This window comes from Macrotis lagotis, chromosome 7, assembly GCF_037893015.1.
Source record: "Macrotis lagotis isolate mMagLag1 chromosome 7, bilby.v1.9.chrom.fasta, whole genome shotgun sequence".
Lineage (NCBI taxonomy): Eukaryota > Metazoa > Chordata > Mammalia > Peramelemorphia > Peramelidae > Macrotis > Macrotis lagotis.
Genome location: NC_133664.1, coordinates 215,935,952 through 215,954,633, shown reverse-complemented (window position 1 = coordinate 215,954,633; position 18,682 = coordinate 215,935,952). Strand labels below are relative to the sequence as shown.

Sequence of the window (18,682 nt, the reverse complement as noted above, 5' to 3'; positions counted from 1 at the left end):
GATTTATAATAAAACATTCTATCCACTTTCTGATAGAAAAGTGAAGGATTCAAAATGCAGAATGAGACATTTTTGAAAAACATGGCCAATTTGGGAATTTATTTCCTTGATTATAGGTTTGCAGTGAAATATTTGTTTTCTTTCTTTCTCAGTTGGGAGAAGGAGTGAGGGTTTCATTTAGAGGGATAAAAGGTGGATTTTTGTTAATTGAAAAAATAAAAAATTTATAATTCAATTAGTGTTTAAAATACAATAAGGATCAAATTACATTTTAATTGTAAAATGATTAATCCAGAGCCCAGTACATGGTAAATATTTATTGTTGTAATTCAGTGGGTTGTTTTGTTTTTGCTTTTGATTCAGTTTTTCTTTCAATGATGTTAAGTTGTTTATTGCCTTGAAACTTCAACTTTTAAACTATATGACTCTGAATTGTGGAATACTACAAATTCAGAAGAATCAAAATTCCAGAAATAAATTGTACAATATACCAGTGAGGGCTTGCACATGAAAAGTAGTGAAAAATTCATCACATGGTCCAGAAAAGCAGGGTCTATCATGTAGCAAAGTAAAGCAAATTAGATTGATACTATGCTAATTTCTACAAAATATAATTTAAAAACAAAGCCTTCTGAATATTAGATTCTCCATGAAGAGAAATGTTCAGAAAAACTTGGTTAAGAATTGCCCAGGATGAGAAGGTGTAGTGAAGTATATGGAGACAATACCCATTTTGATTAGTTCATGGATCTATCAAAAAAAGTATCAATTGCACTTAACCTTATTATTTTTTATTATTTGCTAGGAATTTTGAATTAAATATCTCCTGTTTTGGTCCCCATATAAAGGAATTTATTGATTCATAAAAATGGATCTCATTTCTCATTTAAACGAACACTTCTAAAATTATTTTAGCAAGATCCCTTCATATTTCACCATTTTCATAGTTAAATATACAAGTCACAAATTAAACAAATATCATGCATGATCCAAACACCTACACTAAATTTAGTTTAAGTGTTTTAGCAAGGAAGTAGCTTATATTAAAATGCTATGTTATGTTATTCTGATTGTGATATTCTGAATTATTCATTCTAAGAGATAATATTGCTGATAATTTCTAAATCCTCTAAAAGAAAGAATCTTCAGCTGAGACATATTAAATTTTTTAGAACTGTAGATAAACTTATTGCTCCTAAATACATTTTCATTTACTGGGACCTGCATGATGAAAATTTGCAGCTTTCACAATATCCTTACTTTGTCAATTATTAAGCTAATGGCAATATTAAGTGTCTTAAGTCGTTTTTCAGGGTATGGGAAAAGTGAGGTATTTTCCCTATATGGTAAAAAAAAAGCATATCTAACAAGCTTTGATTTTTATTTACTCCAGTTAGCATATTTTTTTACCTTAATCTTTACCTTTTGCCTCTGTTTTTATCTAAAAAGTCATTTGAGGTTTTGCATATTATGCATCTTAAATGATTACTTTTGTTTTGTTCTTTTGTTTTTTCAAGGCAGTGGGGGTTAAGTGATTTGTCCAAGGTCACGCAACTAGGCAATTATTAAGTGTCTGATGTCACATTTGAACTCAGGTCCACCTAACTCCAAGGCCGGTGCTCTGTCCACTTACCACCTAGCTGCCCCTTAAATGATTACTTTTGTAAATATTGTTTTCTGGTAGAGTTTATTTTACTTTTATTTGCCTTATCTTTAAAAAGGGTATTATAAATAGCTGAGTGATAAGTAGTTTTCAAAAAGGAATTTTGCAGTATAAAAGTAAATTTTCATCAAGACTAACATTTTACATTAATTTCCTTTGCTAGCTTTATAATGAAGAGGTTCTTGACCTCTTTGATACCACACGTGACATTGATGCAAAAAACAAAAAGTCAAATATACGAATCCATGAAGACTCAACTGGAGGAATTTATACCGTGGGAGTTACAACACGTAGTGTGAATACAGAATCAGAGGTAATGACTATAGAACATTTATAAAGCTTTTATATTCAAAACTGTAGACTGTGTACTGAATTATGATTGTTGCTTTTTAATAAATAGATGAGTTGAAGTATGAGAACTAGAATCCTTTTGCTTGAATTTGCTGTCATAATATTAGTACTATTGTGATACCTTAAAGGAGACTACTGTGAAACATTTTAAAAAATTAGCAAAAAATATGTGTGTGTGTGTGTGTGTGTGTGTGTGTGTGTGTGTATTCACAGACATGCATATATATATTTTCAATCAGTGCAAAAGCCTTATTAGTTGAAAATTTTGGAATAAAAGAGCAAATGCCAATAAATATTGACCAAGTAAAATTTACAAGGTTTTATTCTATTAAAATAATATGCTATTGAACTTCAAATTTAATCTCAAAGATCCACTGCCCTTACAATAAGGAGGTAAAACAGTATCATCAATTGTATCCTATAGATCAGTAAATATGATGGGTTTAACCAGTTAAGAAAAATCTTTGTTGTATTGTAACTCATTTAAATATTGGTCAAATGTTATTCTTTTCTTTTTCTACCCCTTTTCTAGATGATGCAGTGTTTAAAGCTGGGTGCTTTATCTCGAACCACTGCAAGTACTCAGATGAATGTGCAAAGCTCTCGTTCACATGCCATTTTTACCATTCACTTATGTCAGACCAGAGTGTGTCCCAAAATAGATGCTGTAAGTTTCTGTTTCTAATTTCTCAAATTCATTGGTTTCCTTAAATTTAAATATGATTTTCCTCTAAATTATTCAGTATTTGCCAAGTACTGTATTAGGCAATTGGATGAATGCCTATCTTTTGTTATAAACATCAATTGAGATTACATTATCTTAACTCTAAAGTGCTGCATAAGGATATTGTTACTAGTATAGAAATATAAATGCAATATTGAAAGTTTTTTTTCCCCAGTGGGCTTCTGTTTGCTTTAAGGAACACAACATGCATATAGAAAATTATAAAATATATGCCCATTTTCTTGTGGAGAGGAGCACTAGCAACTGGGGAGATCAGAGTAGGTTTCCTGTTAGCACTTGGATATGAACTTTGAAGACGTTAGGTATTCTGCAGGAAAGAGGTGAAAAGGTAGTATATTCCAGGCATGACCAACATCTGAATGCTTTTACAAAAGCATCAAGATTAGAGATAGAATGTATTGACTGTTAAGCAACAGGGTGGCCAGTTTGGCCAGAATATAAGGGCTGAGGGGGAAAAAATGTGCTTTTGCAATATGATTAGAAAGGTATCCTGGAGCTATATTGTGAAAAGCTTTATAAGCCAAACAAAAGAATATTTTCTACAGATAAAAAGGGTGATCTTTTTCTTTTTCTTTTTTTTTTTTAACCAAGTGAATGTAATGCGAACTATGTTTTAGAAATGTAAATTTGGCAGCTGGATTAGGGAGTAAAGAAACTAGCTTGGAGACCATTTTTTAAAGAGGCTATTGCAGTTATTGAAGCAAGGAACAGAATTAAGTTTGTGGTTGTGTAAATGTGGAAAAAGAGGTTATATACAAGATGAATTGTGGAGGTAGAATCAACAAGATAAAAGTAAGGTAGAGAAAAGAGACAAAAATACTTTTAAAATAGTAAATCTAGGTGACTAGAAGCATAATTGTATCTTCAACATGGATTATTACATTATTACATAGGATTTATTGTCTCAATCATGTTTTGCCAAATTCTATTCTAGCCTTGTTAAAAACAAATATAATTAAGCACTTAAACCTTCTAGAGAGAAATAATTGATTAGCTTTATAAGAGGTTTATAATTTTCAGTTATTAAAATAGGCTCATATCCAAATAGTCTTGTAGCATGCAGACATTAACCATAGGCTTGAGAATTATAGGCTTTAAACCAGGATTTTTGCACTGGGAGTAAACAGTGCAAACACTACAGGCCACTGGTTAGAAAGGCTTTCTTGCTTTCTACCTTCCTCAGAAGAGGATCATTTGCTAATTCCCTATTTAAAATGATCATAGCACCTCATAACTTGCTGAAATAACTTGCTGAAAACACACAAAGGAAGGCACATTCAACTTTTATTGAAATTGAGGCAAAGGGAATGATAAGGGAAAATAAAAGAAATTGTGAGTTGAACGTAGTCAAAAAATACAGATTCAAAGACTTAGCACAAGAAGGGGTCATAGAAACTACTTTTTAACCTTATCATTTAAATAGGAAAATCAGATTTCCATTTCACTGAAATGGAAGTCTTCTGGCTTCTAGGACATGTTTTTTTAGCTAGGATTTTGAAATTTGGAATCCATAATGGATACAAGGGCACTCTTCCTTCCAGGGCAAATCCTTAAGGGTCTTATGACTCCAGATTGTGAATGATGAGGGAGCATATGTCTTTCTGGGAGTTCCTTCATCCCATGCAAATTGGGGGAAAGGCCAGAATGCTTTATTTGGTTTCTTAAAGTTTGGTTTAAAGCAAATACCTGGCTTTGGAAATTCTAGAAAATTGGCACATAAGTCAGTATGTAAAATCAGGAACTTTGTTGTTATCTGACAAAAGACAGGCAAAATATATCCACACACTTCTTCAGTATAAAGAAGTTTTTCCTCATGTGCAAGAAACTTACCCTGGTTGGATGCTAAGGCAGATGTGTTGTGGTAAAGTTCTCAGTGTTTTTTACTGATACTAAACTGAGGTGAAACCCAAGTTGGGGGAGTTTTTCAGGACCTCAAACTTCTGGGTGGCTTTAATTTTACGAAGACCAAAGAAGAATAACTTAAAGGCCCTCTGCCGTAGACCAAGAGTTTATTCACTCAACAGCTGCTAGCCTTATCCACCTGACATAACATCAAGAATAATTATAACATCAACAATCTGAATTTTCTAATTATCACACAGAGGCATTCTTAGAAAGTCATGGCTAAAGATCCTTTTTTTGAACTGATTTTGTGTATATGTGTGTTGGGATGGAGTGTGGAGGAGTAGGAGGAGAAGTTTCATTCCATAACTGATTTTTGGATTATCTATTCTTTCAAGACAGTGATGATAAAGGTTGACCTTCACTAAATATAAGTTATTAAACTTCAATTCCTTAGCCTTGGGATAAACCAAAGTTTAGTATCAGATTTACTAATGCAGAAACTCTTTACTTATACTGATCTTCTCTACAAGTTATAGTCTTAAAGAATTGAGAGGTTAATTGATTTGTCCAAGGCCACATAGATATTCTGATTTTAAGGCAGGACTAGAGGTTCCATCTATTACGCCAGTTTACCTCTCACATTGTACATATTATTACAAATTGTTAGGTTAACCAAATTTCTTGGATTTTTTATTTCCTCAATTGCAGGAAAATGTAATTGATAATAAGATGATATCTGAGTCATCCCAGATGAATGAATTTGAAACTCTTACTGCAAAGTTTCATTTTGTTGATCTTGCTGGATCAGAAAGATTAAAACGTACAGGAGCTACTGGAGAAAGGGCCAGAGAAGGCATATCCATCAACTGTGGTCTAGTAAGATTAAAATTGTTAACCTTATTAAAAGTATTAAGTTGTTAATATAATAGTGTATTTCTTTTGTCTTTCTTTTCCTTTGTAATTCATAATATCCCAAATGAAAATATTTATATATTTAGATCACTGAAGGACTTTAGGTAGCAGCTAGCAAATGAAATTATTTAATTTTGTGACAAATATATTTAAGCATTCAAGTTGAATTCCTATTCTTCCTATTAATTACAGAATTACTTTTGATTAAAATTATTTGTATCAGTGTGTGTATTTAATTATAAGCTTGGTGGTTCCTAATTATAAATTCAGTTAACTTTATTTGGAAATTAATTATTTAAAAATCCTTTTTATTTGTATCAGAATATGTTGATGATTTTGAACATTTCCTAGGGAAGAAGAATTTTCAGGTAGGCTTTGAATTTATACCAAATTTTGATAATTTTCAAAAAATAACTTTCAAATATTTTAAAATTGTAATTGAAAATACTGTACTACTTAGTAACATTTATTTTTGAAGTAAAGTTTGTGGTTGCCTTAAAGTTTAGGTACAAAGTTTTTGCCTGTAGAATAAAATTTTTTTGTGATGAATACTATATTCCTATTAACTTGATTACAAGATTAAACATATTTTCCTATAACAAGATATTCTATCTTAGTACTTATGGCATCACTGTGCAGTACTGGTAGTTTGAGGTATTATCCATATCAAAGTGTTTTGCTTCCTTTCATTTCTTTATCACTCATTTCTCCTCTAGGTCTGTGTTTGGGGCCTCTTGGGTATGATCCCTTTTTGGTAGGGTAAGCAGTTGACTAAGGCTGCTTTCTGATCCATTGGATTACATGAATAACAAGGGAAGCCAGACTTTATATCTTTATATCCAATTTAATGATCTAAACATCAGATTTGAACACTGAACTGAGAAGAAAGATTATGATCTTGCATTTTTATAATTGTGGTGAATTTCCAAGGAACAGCAACATTGGTACCATTTGCACAGCAAGAAGATAGCTGCTACAGAAACTGCTGATGATTTTAATTGCTTTTGTGATGAGGAGAGATGTATAGGAATTTGTAACACTTCTGGTGATGTTTTAGGTTTAGGATTTTGATCATTCCAAAGTCTTTTGAAATGAGCTATAAGTTCGAGAGGTCCATTGTTAGGAATAGTCACCAATATATATATATATATATATATATAAATATTTATCTGTCTTTTTGTCTGTCTATCTATCTATCTATCTATCTATCTATCTATCTACCATCTTTTTTTACTCTGTCTCAGGAATGAAAATGATTTTTTTATTTCTTTTATTGAGGGGGTATGGCCACTAAGCAATAGACAATTCTGTGCTATTATAGCTTGAAAGGGGAAAGCTGATGAGATAAGGGAGAGACATGCAGACATGCATTCATCTTATGAATTTAATAAATATTTAACAACAAAAATAAGGTCATAAATTCAATAGAATTAATCATTAATGTGGCCAGTCCTTCAGTGTTTACAATGGACCTGTTTTGCTACATTCTGATAGTTGTAGTCATGAAAGGAGAAGCTTAGTGTCAGTATTGAACTACAAGAGAATTGAACTGCAAGATCTCTGAAGTCCCTTCCAGCTTAGCATTGTGAGTTAATGACTTTTAAAAAGTAATTCTTTAAATTTTTAAACATCACCAGTGAAATGATTCTATTTTAAGAGCCTTATTTTAATGGAAATTTATTATTTTTACATATGTCATTTAGGATGGTATCCTGCTTAGTGGATTCTATAGAAGAAATTCTTTATATTTTTAAAAATTGTTGCAACCAGTTTTTAATCTTATTTTCCATACATGCATAGTTCCTTTGAAGTAAATTGTAATTATATAGTTTTGCATCTTTTTCTTTTTTTAAAGTTGGCACTTGGAAATGTTATAAGTGCATTGGGAGATAAAAGTAAAAGAGCCACTCATGTACCATATAGGGACTCTAAACTAACAAGACTACTGCAGGATTCCCTTGGGGGTAACAGGTATGAAAAATAAACACTTTTCTTATATATTTCTTACTTAATAAGTGCTTGGTTTCAGTTATTCATTAAATGAGCCACTGGGAGTTATTTAGAAAGCAGTTTTGCAAAGTGATTGTATTTGATTACTTTTTTTGCTACTTTTTGGACAGAGTTTGAGATAAACTTCTTCGTGTAGGTCTCATAAAATGTAGTTATTAACTTGCTTTAACTGGTTCTTACTCCTTTGTGCTTCTCTGTTTCCTGTCATCAAACATGTTTGATCACATTAATATGTTGTCTGTTGAGAACATTTCCATAACTAAGAAGTTTGTGCTGAATTTTTATTTCTAGTTTTTGCATAAATAAAATATTACATGTTTTTCTTAAGTATCCTATTATCTAGGAAAATGATTGTTTTTAACTAAAGTTTATTTTAAAGCAAGTATAACTACATATTTACAAAATATGGTAATAACAAAATTTTGAACTTTGAGAAATGATCTGGTTAACTCTTCTCACAAACTTCTTTAAAGAAGTTTAATGAAAACTTTTAAAATTAAATTTTATTTTATTTAGAAAAATAGGCATTCATAGGCAGTTTCAACTCATTTGTTTTGAATCCTATTTGATATAGAAAGATTTTTACAACTCATCTTTATTGTTTTTATTTTTCAGTTCACTTCAATATTATCAGAGTATCCAAAGTATCTTTTTTATTTCTTTGTTCCTTTTATAATTACTTTTATGGTCTGGAAGTTATCTCAAATCTTTCTCCCTCTCAACATCTCATTTCCTCCTTGAATATAGACAATATTTTATTTCTCTCATAATTTCTCAATTCTTATTAACAACATTAATAAAATCAACAAAATATGATTAATCAATAATTAAAATCATGTAACAAAACCCCTATTTTTGTTAAAAAAACTAGAAAATATAGGAATTAAAGTAACTTCTTAGAATGCTGAATTGTATATGTTCTGAAAGCAAGAGTGAATATAATATGTAATGAATTACAAATTAGAATCCTTTCTCATAAAATCAGATGTGAAAAAAATTCTCTTTCACTAATAAGAAAAATGCAAATTAAAACCATTTTGAGTTTTACCTAATACTTATCAGATTGGCAAAGATTAAGGAAAAATGACAAATGTTAGGACTGTGTGGAAATAGGTATATTGATTCATCCTTAGTGGAGTTGTGAATGAGTCTAACCATTCTGTAAAGTAATTTGGTGTTGTATATCAAAAGTTATCAAGCAGTGCATACCTTTCTACTCAACTGTACCATTGCTAAGTTTATACTTGTTAAATGAATTAAAAGGAAGAGGACCTAAAAGTGTAAAAACTTTTATAGCACATTTATGTGTATGCCAGGGGAGGATAGTTGCAAAAATCAGACATTAAGCTAATGAAATTGTCATATGGAAATGCGATTGATTACATTGTGCTCTAAGAAATGAAGTAGATGCTTTTGTAAAGAGACATAGAAAAACTTGTATTAATTGATAGAAAGTGAAGTTGAAGAATGAGAAGAATAAGGTTTTTATAAACTGATAAAGAATAAAATGGACAGAAATGGAACAATTTATAGAAGAATAGCATCACCTTAGGGTAGTTTGGGTCCTCATTTGAGAGAATACCAATCTGAGGTCAGGAAGGCTCAAATCTGATATCAGCTACTAACTGAGTGATCCTGGACAAGTCAGTTAACCCCTTATTGCCTCAGTTCATCAGCTGTAAAAAATGAGCTGGAGAAGAAAATGATAAATCATTCTAGAATTTTTGCCAAGTAAACCCCAAATGGGATTATGAAGAGTCAGATATGACTGAAGTGACTGAACAATCACAGACAGACATATTTGAAAGTTATAAGAACTATGATCTATGTACAAACTTCCAAGATTCCAGAATTCTGATGATGAAACATAATATCCACCTACTGATAGAGACAGTGGATTCAGGGTGCAGAGTGAGATATATATATATATATATATATATATATATATATATATATATATATGTAGATATAGATAGATAGATATAGATATAGATAGATATAGATAGATATATATAGATATATATAGATATATATAGATATATATGTATACACACATATATGTGTGTGTGTATATGAACACAGAAAATGAGGGTGCATTTTTGTAAAGGGGATTTTATTTTTTTTTCAGTGGGGTAGTGAATGGGAGAGAAAATAGATTTCTCTTAATTAAAAAATAAATCAAGCCAGTTTAATTTTCTGACCTTGTGAAAAGATTATTTTTTCAAACATATAAAAACCATCAATTGGATTTTATATTAATTCCATATAAATTTTTTAGTTTTAACAAATTTTTAAAAGTTTCCCATCAGTCATTACAGTTCATATTTAAGTATATTAATTGTCTACCATATACCAGAAAGCAGCTAAGCTTTTTATCTGAGGATACAAAGAAAGATATTACAATCATATGGAATATTTAAAGAGGTCTCATAGTCATATGGAATATTATAAGAATTCACAAGATGGGTTTTCTAGGAGATTGTGCCTTCACAATTTAAGCAGGCACAGCTAAGTAAAATTGCTTTATATCCTTCCACTTCAATAGGAGGTATCTACTGTGCTGGTTTGGGTATACTACAAGTTCATACTAATTTAACATGTTCCTCATCCCTGCATGCCAATTCATTTTATTTTTCTCTTACTATTTGATTCTACAGTTTTACTGGGATTTTGTGTTTTTCATCAAACTTCTACCAGTTGTCAAGCAAGCAACCTATTCTATTGAGAAAATTGCGACTATTGATCATGCATTTCTTCATCTCCCTTTTCCATATCTCAGAACTTTCTGTGACTTACTGGTTCAAGTCTTAGTTGAGGTAACTCTTATACTTGCCAAAGTTGATACTTCAGACTGATCTTGTCAACTGCTCTTTCTTTGGAAAGTTTGACAAGTTAATCACTCCCTCTTATCTTCAGTAGACTCCTTTGATATTGCCTACCAAAAGGAAGAGGTCTTTTATTATTTAAATAATTCCTTTGACATATTTACCATAAACTTTGGGCTTTTATATCTCTTCCTGTTCAAAGCTAAGTTGGAAATAATAGCTGGTGTTTGAGTAATATATTCTCACCAATTCATTTAATCCTTAACATCTTAATGTAGCTTTCTTTTCCATCAGTCTTTGGAAATGGCTCTTTCAAAAGTCATCAGTATCACCTAAATTTTTATATTTAATGCTATTTTCTCACTCCTTCTTTGACCCTTCTCCCCCCCCCCCCCCCCCAGCATTTGCCTCTTTCTCGTGGATATTGTATTTTCCTTAGTTTTGTGATATCAATTTTTAATGGGTTTTCATCTTCCTTTATGATTATATTTCTTTATCTACTTTCATTAGTCTCCCTTTTCGTGAACATCTTCCACAGTTACATCTTTTTTTCATCTTCTTTTCACTGTCTTTTCTTTTTATCATCATATGTCTCATAGTTCAGTGATCATTCCTATGTGCAGGTCTTACAGATTCTGAATTCTACTTCTGCATCTACAGTTGCCTGTTGGGGATCCTTTTCTATATGTCCTGTCAGCATGTTGAACTCATAGGTCCAAAATCTGAACTTATCTCTTCAGAAGAAATTGCCCTTTGTTCCTATTTTTTCCTAAGTCTGTTTGTGGAGTCACTTTCTAACTAGTCACCCTTGTTAGAAACTTTAAGGACACTGTTTTACTTTTATGTCTCTGCTTTCTTTTTCCCTGCATATGTACTATTTTTGTCCTGTCCTTTCATTCTGATCTTAAATTTTAATTTCTTTGATTCTAATTCAACTTGCATTTATTAAGTACTTACTGCATATAAGGCATGGTGCCAAATACCAGGGATAAAAAGAAAAAACAAATGGAAGTTATAATTTACTGAGGTGATACAGCTTTTAAACAAGTATATACAAAACAATTTGAAGAAGAAAGGGTGAATATTAACAATTATGGGGGCAGTTTTATTTTTATCATGAAGTATCATCTTTGACAAGGAGTCAGTGAGGGAGACTCTTCACATCATATTCCATGTTCAGTAAGATGCCAATTCTTCAGTTCTTACTTCATATAACATGTCACACATTTATTCTCTTCTTTCTAGTCATACTACTGCAATCATTTCCTCCTCTATTTAAACCATTATAATGTCTTCCCACTGCCTTCCACCTATTTTTCACCTTTCTAATTCTTCCTTCTCAAGGTTACCCTACAACAATCAGAGCAGTATTTCTTGTTCATCAACTTTATTTTTCCTGTGTCTAAACCATTCTCTTTTGAATGGTCACATGTTATTTGAAGAAGTGTTCTATAGCTTAACACAATCAGCACAACAAAGCATTTAAAGATCCTCATTATATAGAAGAAATCTCTCATAACTTCATTCTTTATTATACTCCATTACAGGAGTCTACACTTTTGATAGAGCAGCTTTTTATAAGCAAATATTTTATGCTTTGTTTGATATTAGTTAAATATTGAGCTTCACTTCTTATATTAAATTTTAATGTATTGATTCATATAAAGCAAAAATCAACAGTTATTAATTCACGAAATGTGACTGATTGTCTTCTCTATATGCAAGACACTTGAGATGAGCAGAGTTGGCTGGCAGTTCTTTTTTTTTTTTAGTTTTTGCAAGGCAATGGGGTTAAGTGGCTTGCCCAAGGCCACACAGCTAGGTAATTATTAAGGGTTTGAGGCCGGATTTGAACTCGGGTACTCCTGACTCCAGGGCCGAGGCTCTATCCACTGCACCACCTAGCCACCCCTGGCTGACAGTTCTTAAAGACATCAATTACATTCTGTCTTGTGAATATAGTATCTGCTAACAGTTTTACTATATTCAGTACTTTTCTTAATGTAGGAGTGCTGCTAATACATGAGAATGTCCACATGTGACTATCTTTCATAGAAATAGCAATTGGAGCATGTTTACTACAACCCTTTCTTTTCACTAATATTTTTTAAAGGGAGACAGAACAAAGTGCATAAAGCAATGTGTTCTTTTTGTTTTCTATATGTAATTTGACTAGAATCTTTAAAATTTCCCAAATCTAAAGTTCAGATGCTTATATTACTTAAATGTAAGACTGTAATCTCTTTAGTGTATTCTCTTAATAGTCTGCTTGATAAGCTTTTTTTTAGAACTCATTATAAAATATGACTTTGCTAAATCCAAATATGTATATGTCTTATAATGTTACTTTCCCCTTCAAAAGCCTTTAAAAGTTCCCCATGACCTGCTGATTGAAATACAAACTTCTGTTATTTGAGGCCATATGCATGTTCACTTACCTTTGGAGCCTTACTTTAGCTTTTTTGAATATTCTGTACTTCAGCCAGATCAGTTTACTCACTTTCCCTGATTATCCTCCCCTCTCTCTGTGCCTGCCATTCTCTTGCCCTAGACCACGCTCTCATCTATCACCCAAATCTTAGCCTATCTCACTTATTTTTTTATAATCCTAGTGACTTCCATTATGCCTAACATTTAGTTGATGAATAATAATAAATGTTTGTTGATTGAATTAGGCAGTTTTAATTTATGAAAATTAAGGGACCTGTAGAATCCTGAAATAACATTTTCACATTACATATAATTTGGATGCCAGAAAAATTAATTTACCTATTGTTGTACTGTAATGATAAAAACATTGATTCAGTGTTTTAACTTTCTCTGGAAGATCCACATTATGCCTTTTCCACTTATACATGAATTCATTTACAAACATTAATTGTAAGCACTGGGGAGGTGTTAGACACTGGGGAGATAGAAATGAAAATACGCATCTGTTAGAGATGGTGATGTGCACCTTCAGCCAAAGTACAGTGATAAGTCCCTGAAAGCAAAACAAAATGTTACAGGTTCAAGATGAGTGGACTGATGAGGGAGAGTACATGGAGGAGATGAACATTACTTGACTCTGGAAAGACGGACTGAGCTTTTATAAAACAAACGTGAAGATGGGGAAAATGTATTCTTTTATTTAACATTTTAAAAATTACTTATATTTCTGAGCTAAAGATGTGGAAGCCATTTGCATTGTTAGAAGAAAATGTGATGTTAAAATGTTATCTTTGTGAGAGTAGTTTCTTTATATTTGTATTTCTAATATCCAGCACCAGTGCCTGGTATATAGTAGCCAAATTATTTCTTGTTTGCATGATTTAAAAAAAAAGAACTATAAAATGGTTATTTTTTTATGTTGGATTTCCTTTCCATCTATCAGTAAACACAAGTAATATTTGTAACTTACAGCCAAACAGTCATGATAGCATGTGTCAGTCCTTCAGACAGAGATTTCATGGAGACTTTGAATACACTAAAATATGCTAATCGTGCTCGAAATATCAAGAACAAGGTTATGGTAAATCAGGACAGAGCCAGTCAGCAAATTAATGCACTTCGTAGTGAAATCACACGACTTCAGATGGAACTCATGGAGTACAAAACTGTAAGCCAGTGCATTTTTGTATTTTAACTTTGTATTTGTATTTTAAGTCAAATGGAATGAGATGAATGTCATTGAGAAACTACACTCTATGTCTGTGTCTATGTGTGTGTTTGTGTGTGTGTTTGTGTAGCCATTTATAGTTATTCAGCTAAAGCTAAAGTTACTTATTTTCTTTTACCATTATTTTACTTTTCTTTGAAATAAGAATAGAAATAAAACTATTGCCTACCTTAAAAGATTGTTGTGGGAATAAAGTGAGATAATGTACATGAAATGCATTATAAACTTTCAAGCACTACATAAATATTATTATTTTCTGTTTTATAGCAAATCATAAAGTGTTTTTTAAACTATTAAGAATTATGTAGATAAATTATTATATTATTATGATTTTTATCAATAATGAGAAGCAGACTACTATAAAAGAGCTGATCTTGGGGCAAAAGATTTGTGTTTAAGTCCTTCTCTTGAGATATGCTAGCTGTATGACTTTGACTAAGCCATTCAACTTCTCATTGTTTTAAGCATCTTTATAAATTGTAGAGAAATTTCAGATTGAGTTGATGGAGAGTTTCTTCACCCTGGAAATCCCTATACCAATTAAATCATAGGCCTGTTTCCTAACTCTAATTAATAATAATACAAAACTCATTGAAAATCTAATGAATAATATTAATAACAATGCTGTGGTCACTATAGAAGATCTTAATTGAGGGAAGGGGATACTTTTTACACATGTCACTAGTTCAAGTCAAGTATAAAGTACTAAATATTTTTTGGCATTGTAATTTTTGTCCTTATTTAGAAACTATTTTGCAGTATAATATCTAACAGGAAAATTTTTTTTCAGGGTAAAAGAATTATAGATGAGGAAGGAGTTGAAAGTATCAATGACATGTTTCATGAGAATGCCATGCTACAAACTGAAAATAATAACTTGCGTGCGAGAATTAAAGCAATGCAAGAAACAGTTGATGCATTAAGAACCCGAATAACACAGCTTGTTAGTGATCAGGCCAACCAGATTCTTGCCAGAGCAGGTATTTTGAATTTGGTTTCCTTTTTAAAGTGTATGTTGAAAATAAAAAGACATGAATAGTTCTTTAAACTGTAATTATTGTTCTGTCCCTGACTCTTCATGATCCCATGACTCTTCTGTCCTCTACCATATCTCAGTCTGTCCAAGTTTATGTTTGTTGTTTCCAGGACACTATTTATCTCATCTTCTGCTGTTTTTCTTTTTGCCTTTAATTCTTTTCCAACATCAGGGTGTTTTCCAGAGATTGATTGAGTTGACCTTCTTGCTCTTCAAGGAACTGTTAAAACTTTTCTCTAACACCACAATTTGAAAGTGTCAATTCCACAAGTTAAGTTTTCTTTACAGCCTGGCTTACGTTGCTTCTGGAAAACTATAGCTTTGACTATGTTGGCCAGGTGATGTTACTATCTTTTAGTATGCTTTCCAAATTTTCCATAGCTTTGTCTTTGAGTCCAAGAATATAAAATCTGAAGCTGTTTCCATTTCTCCCTTCTGTTTGTGCGGATGTGATGGGACCAGCTGCCAATGTCTTGGTTTTTTTGTGTTAAGCTTCAAACCAGTTTTTGAACTTTTCCCTTTCATCTTCATCAAGAAGTTTCTATATGTCCTTTTCACTTTCTGCCAGCTGAGTACTATCATCTGCAAATCTAAGATTATTGATATTTCTCCCAGCAACTTTAATTCTGGTTTTTGATTCATCAAGCTTGGCATTTTGCACAATGTGTTTTGTATATAAGTTAAATTAATAGGATGACAATATACAACCTTGTCATACTCCTTTTCCAGTGTTAAATCAATCAGATGTTCCATTTTTGGTTCTAACTGTTGCTTCTTCTCCATGAATGGATTCCTCAGGAGACAAGAAAAATAGTATGGTACTCTCATCTCTTGTGAACTTCTGTCCATAGTTCTTTCAGTCATTCTGTCTACCATATCTAATCTTAAATCTATTTATCACCTCCATTTGATATCTCTGAGGGGTACTATTCAGGTCTTATCTATATAGTATGATGATTTTCCCTCCTTTCTTCAATTTGTCTGGATTTTCAATAGGAAACTCATGATCTGATCCACAGTAAGTTTCAAGTCTTGTTTTATCTGACTTTATAGTTTTTCACCTTTGGCTGCAAAGTAAATAATCAATTTGATTTTTATATTAGCCATTTGTTGATATCCATGTATAGAATTATCTTTTGGGTTGTTGAAAAATAGTGTCATGACCAGTGAGTTATCTTAACAAAATCTACTAATCTCTGCCTGGCTTTATTTTGCATTCCAAGGTAAAACTTGCTTTTTATTTCAATTATCTTTTTATTTCCTGTGTTAGCATTCTAGTCCCCTTTGATGACTATGACATCATTTTTTATGTTATTTCTAGAAGATGTTGGTTTTCATAGAACTGAACAAGTTTGACTTCTTCAGCTTCACTGATTGAATTGTTGTGATGTTTAATGGTTTGCCTTGGATTTGAACAAATATCATTCAATCATTTTTGAGATTATACCCCAGTACTAATTTCTTGATTTTGAAGGCTGTTCCATTTTTCCAAAGGTATTATTCCCACAGTTGTATGTTTAGTTCATTGGAATTAAATGAATTCATTTTCATCCCTTTAAGTTCCCTGTTACCCAAGATGTCATTGTTTAATCTTTCCATTCCCTGTTTGACCACATCTAATTTAACTTTGCTTCAAAGTTAAATGTAGTTCTCATGTAATCTTTTGATTTTCCTGTTCTTTTGGCTTTGGCCTAGTCACGTCATTTGTACTGGAGCTACTTGTAGTTGTTCATTCTTCCTGAGTAGCATTCTGACTTAAAGGGCTTATCTTCTGATGTCACCTCTTTCATCATTTTAATACTGTCCATAGGGTTTTCTTGACAACTACTGTAATAGTTTGCTGTTTCCTTCTTTAGAGAATTACTTTTTGTCTGAACTCTAGATTATAACCTTTCCTTCTTGGGTAACCATGAATTGAATAGTTCCCTAGTTTCATTGGACTACACAAGCCCCTCTGTCATGACAGGGCAATATGCTTAGCATATTTAAATCATCCATTTATTATTTGAGTTATGCATTAAATGACACAAACTTTTTTCCAAGTTGTGACTCAAGCTCTCTCCTTAATTATTTTTATTTCAAAACCTTCTCTAAATAAGTCATATAATCCATTTTAGTGAATGATATAATTACTCATTTATTCAATTAAGGCTATTGATCTCAATTTGAAAATTACTCAACAACTTTTGTTTTTACTAGGGTTTATTTGGCTGATATTCAGAATTCATTGGCATTTTTAATACATTTTTCTATTATTTTTTATTTTTCAGGGGAAGGTAATGAGGAGATCAGCAATATGATCCATAACTATATCAAAGAAATAGAAGATCTCAGGTATGGCTTGGTCTTATTGTTATACATGTTTATATTCACTTTTCAAAAAGATTTTGTTTTTATGTATAAGCAGTTATTTTAACAGGAAAATAATTTTTTCAGAATGTTAGAATTTTCATCTTTCAGGCCTCGTCATGTCACCTAAGAACCAAAGTAAATAGTATATTTATTATTTATATGTGTAAGGAGCTCTGAATGTGGATCAGAAGACTTGGGTTCTAATATTGTTTTAAGACTGAGGTAGCTAGGTAGCATGGCGGGCAGAATTCTGGTCATGAAGTCGGGAAGATCTGAGTTGAAAACCAGCTTCAGACATTAGCTAGCTGTGTGTCTAATCTATTCTACTGGTCAAGCATTTTATTTTTCATACAGTACCAGATTATTTTGATGATTATTGCTTTGTATTATAGATTGACCCTGGTACTGCTAGACTACCTTCCTTCATTTTTTTATTCCTTGATATTCTTGATCTTTTATTCCTCCAGAAGAATTTTATTATTTTTCTAGCTCTGTAAAATTATTCTTTGATTGCTTGATTTTTATGGCATTGGGTAAATTAATTTTGAGAATATTGTCATTTTTATTATTAACTTGAGCTCATGAGAAATTAATATTTAATTGTTTAGAGCTGTCATTGTGTGAAGAATGTTTTATAATTGTGTTTTTAGTTCATATAGCAGATTGTCTCCCAAGTATTTTATAATCTGCAGTTTTTTGAAATGGTCTTTCTTTTTCCATCTCTTATTACGTAGTTTTGTAGGTGGTATAGAAATATTGATGATTTATGTGGAAAAATGGCTTCTAAGAAATTATCTATTATTTATCTAAACAACATTCATATAAATAAACATGTCAACTTTCCTAAGGACTTTGCATTTGAAGTCATGCAATTTTGTTTCCTTTTAAAGGATCTTGAGACATCAACCTTGGTTTTTCATTTGTTAGCTTCAGACTGGCACCCTGATTCACTCTTGGAGCCTTAGCCACACAACTGCTGCTTGCTTTTGAATTTACTTCTTGATTGTTACACAGCTTAGGGCCCCAAAATTGCTTCTTATTCTAGGATGTCATCAATAGGTACAGTTCCCCTCCTTTGTCATCCTTGATTGGTCATCAGGAATTGGGTAGAGAGCAGCTGAGACTTCAGTTTGATCAGGTCATTTGGTGCTGGTTTTGGGGACCTCTTCTTATCTGGTGCACTTGAATATTCTGGCCATATCCCATACCTAGTGTCAGAAAACCCTCTGTCTTCCCACAATGACACAGACTAGAAAAATGACTCACAATGATTTTTTCCCTTCTT

At 31.8% G+C, this 18,682-nt stretch overlaps 1 protein-coding gene across 11 annotated transcripts in view; it reads left to right on the top strand.

Annotated features, from left to right (window-relative positions):
• KIF21A (kinesin family member 21A) overlaps positions 1-18,682 on the top strand; it is a 150,425-nt gene that overhangs the window by 47,376 nt on the left and 84,367 nt on the right. For all 11 annotated transcript variants that reach the window (XM_074194842.1, XM_074194843.1, XM_074194845.1 and 8 more), the window contains exons 4-10: positions 1,827-1,976; positions 2,547-2,681; positions 5,313-5,480; positions 7,372-7,487; positions 13,754-13,949; positions 14,800-14,989; positions 17,316-17,379. In XM_074194842.1, coding sequence (XP_074050943.1) covers positions 1,827-1,976; positions 2,547-2,681; positions 5,313-5,480; positions 7,372-7,487; positions 13,754-13,949; positions 14,800-14,989; positions 17,316-17,379 — 1,019 coding nt within the window. The remainder of the gene's footprint in view (positions 1-1,826; positions 1,977-2,546; positions 2,682-5,312; positions 5,481-7,371; positions 7,488-13,753; positions 13,950-14,799; positions 14,990-17,315; positions 17,380-18,682) is intronic.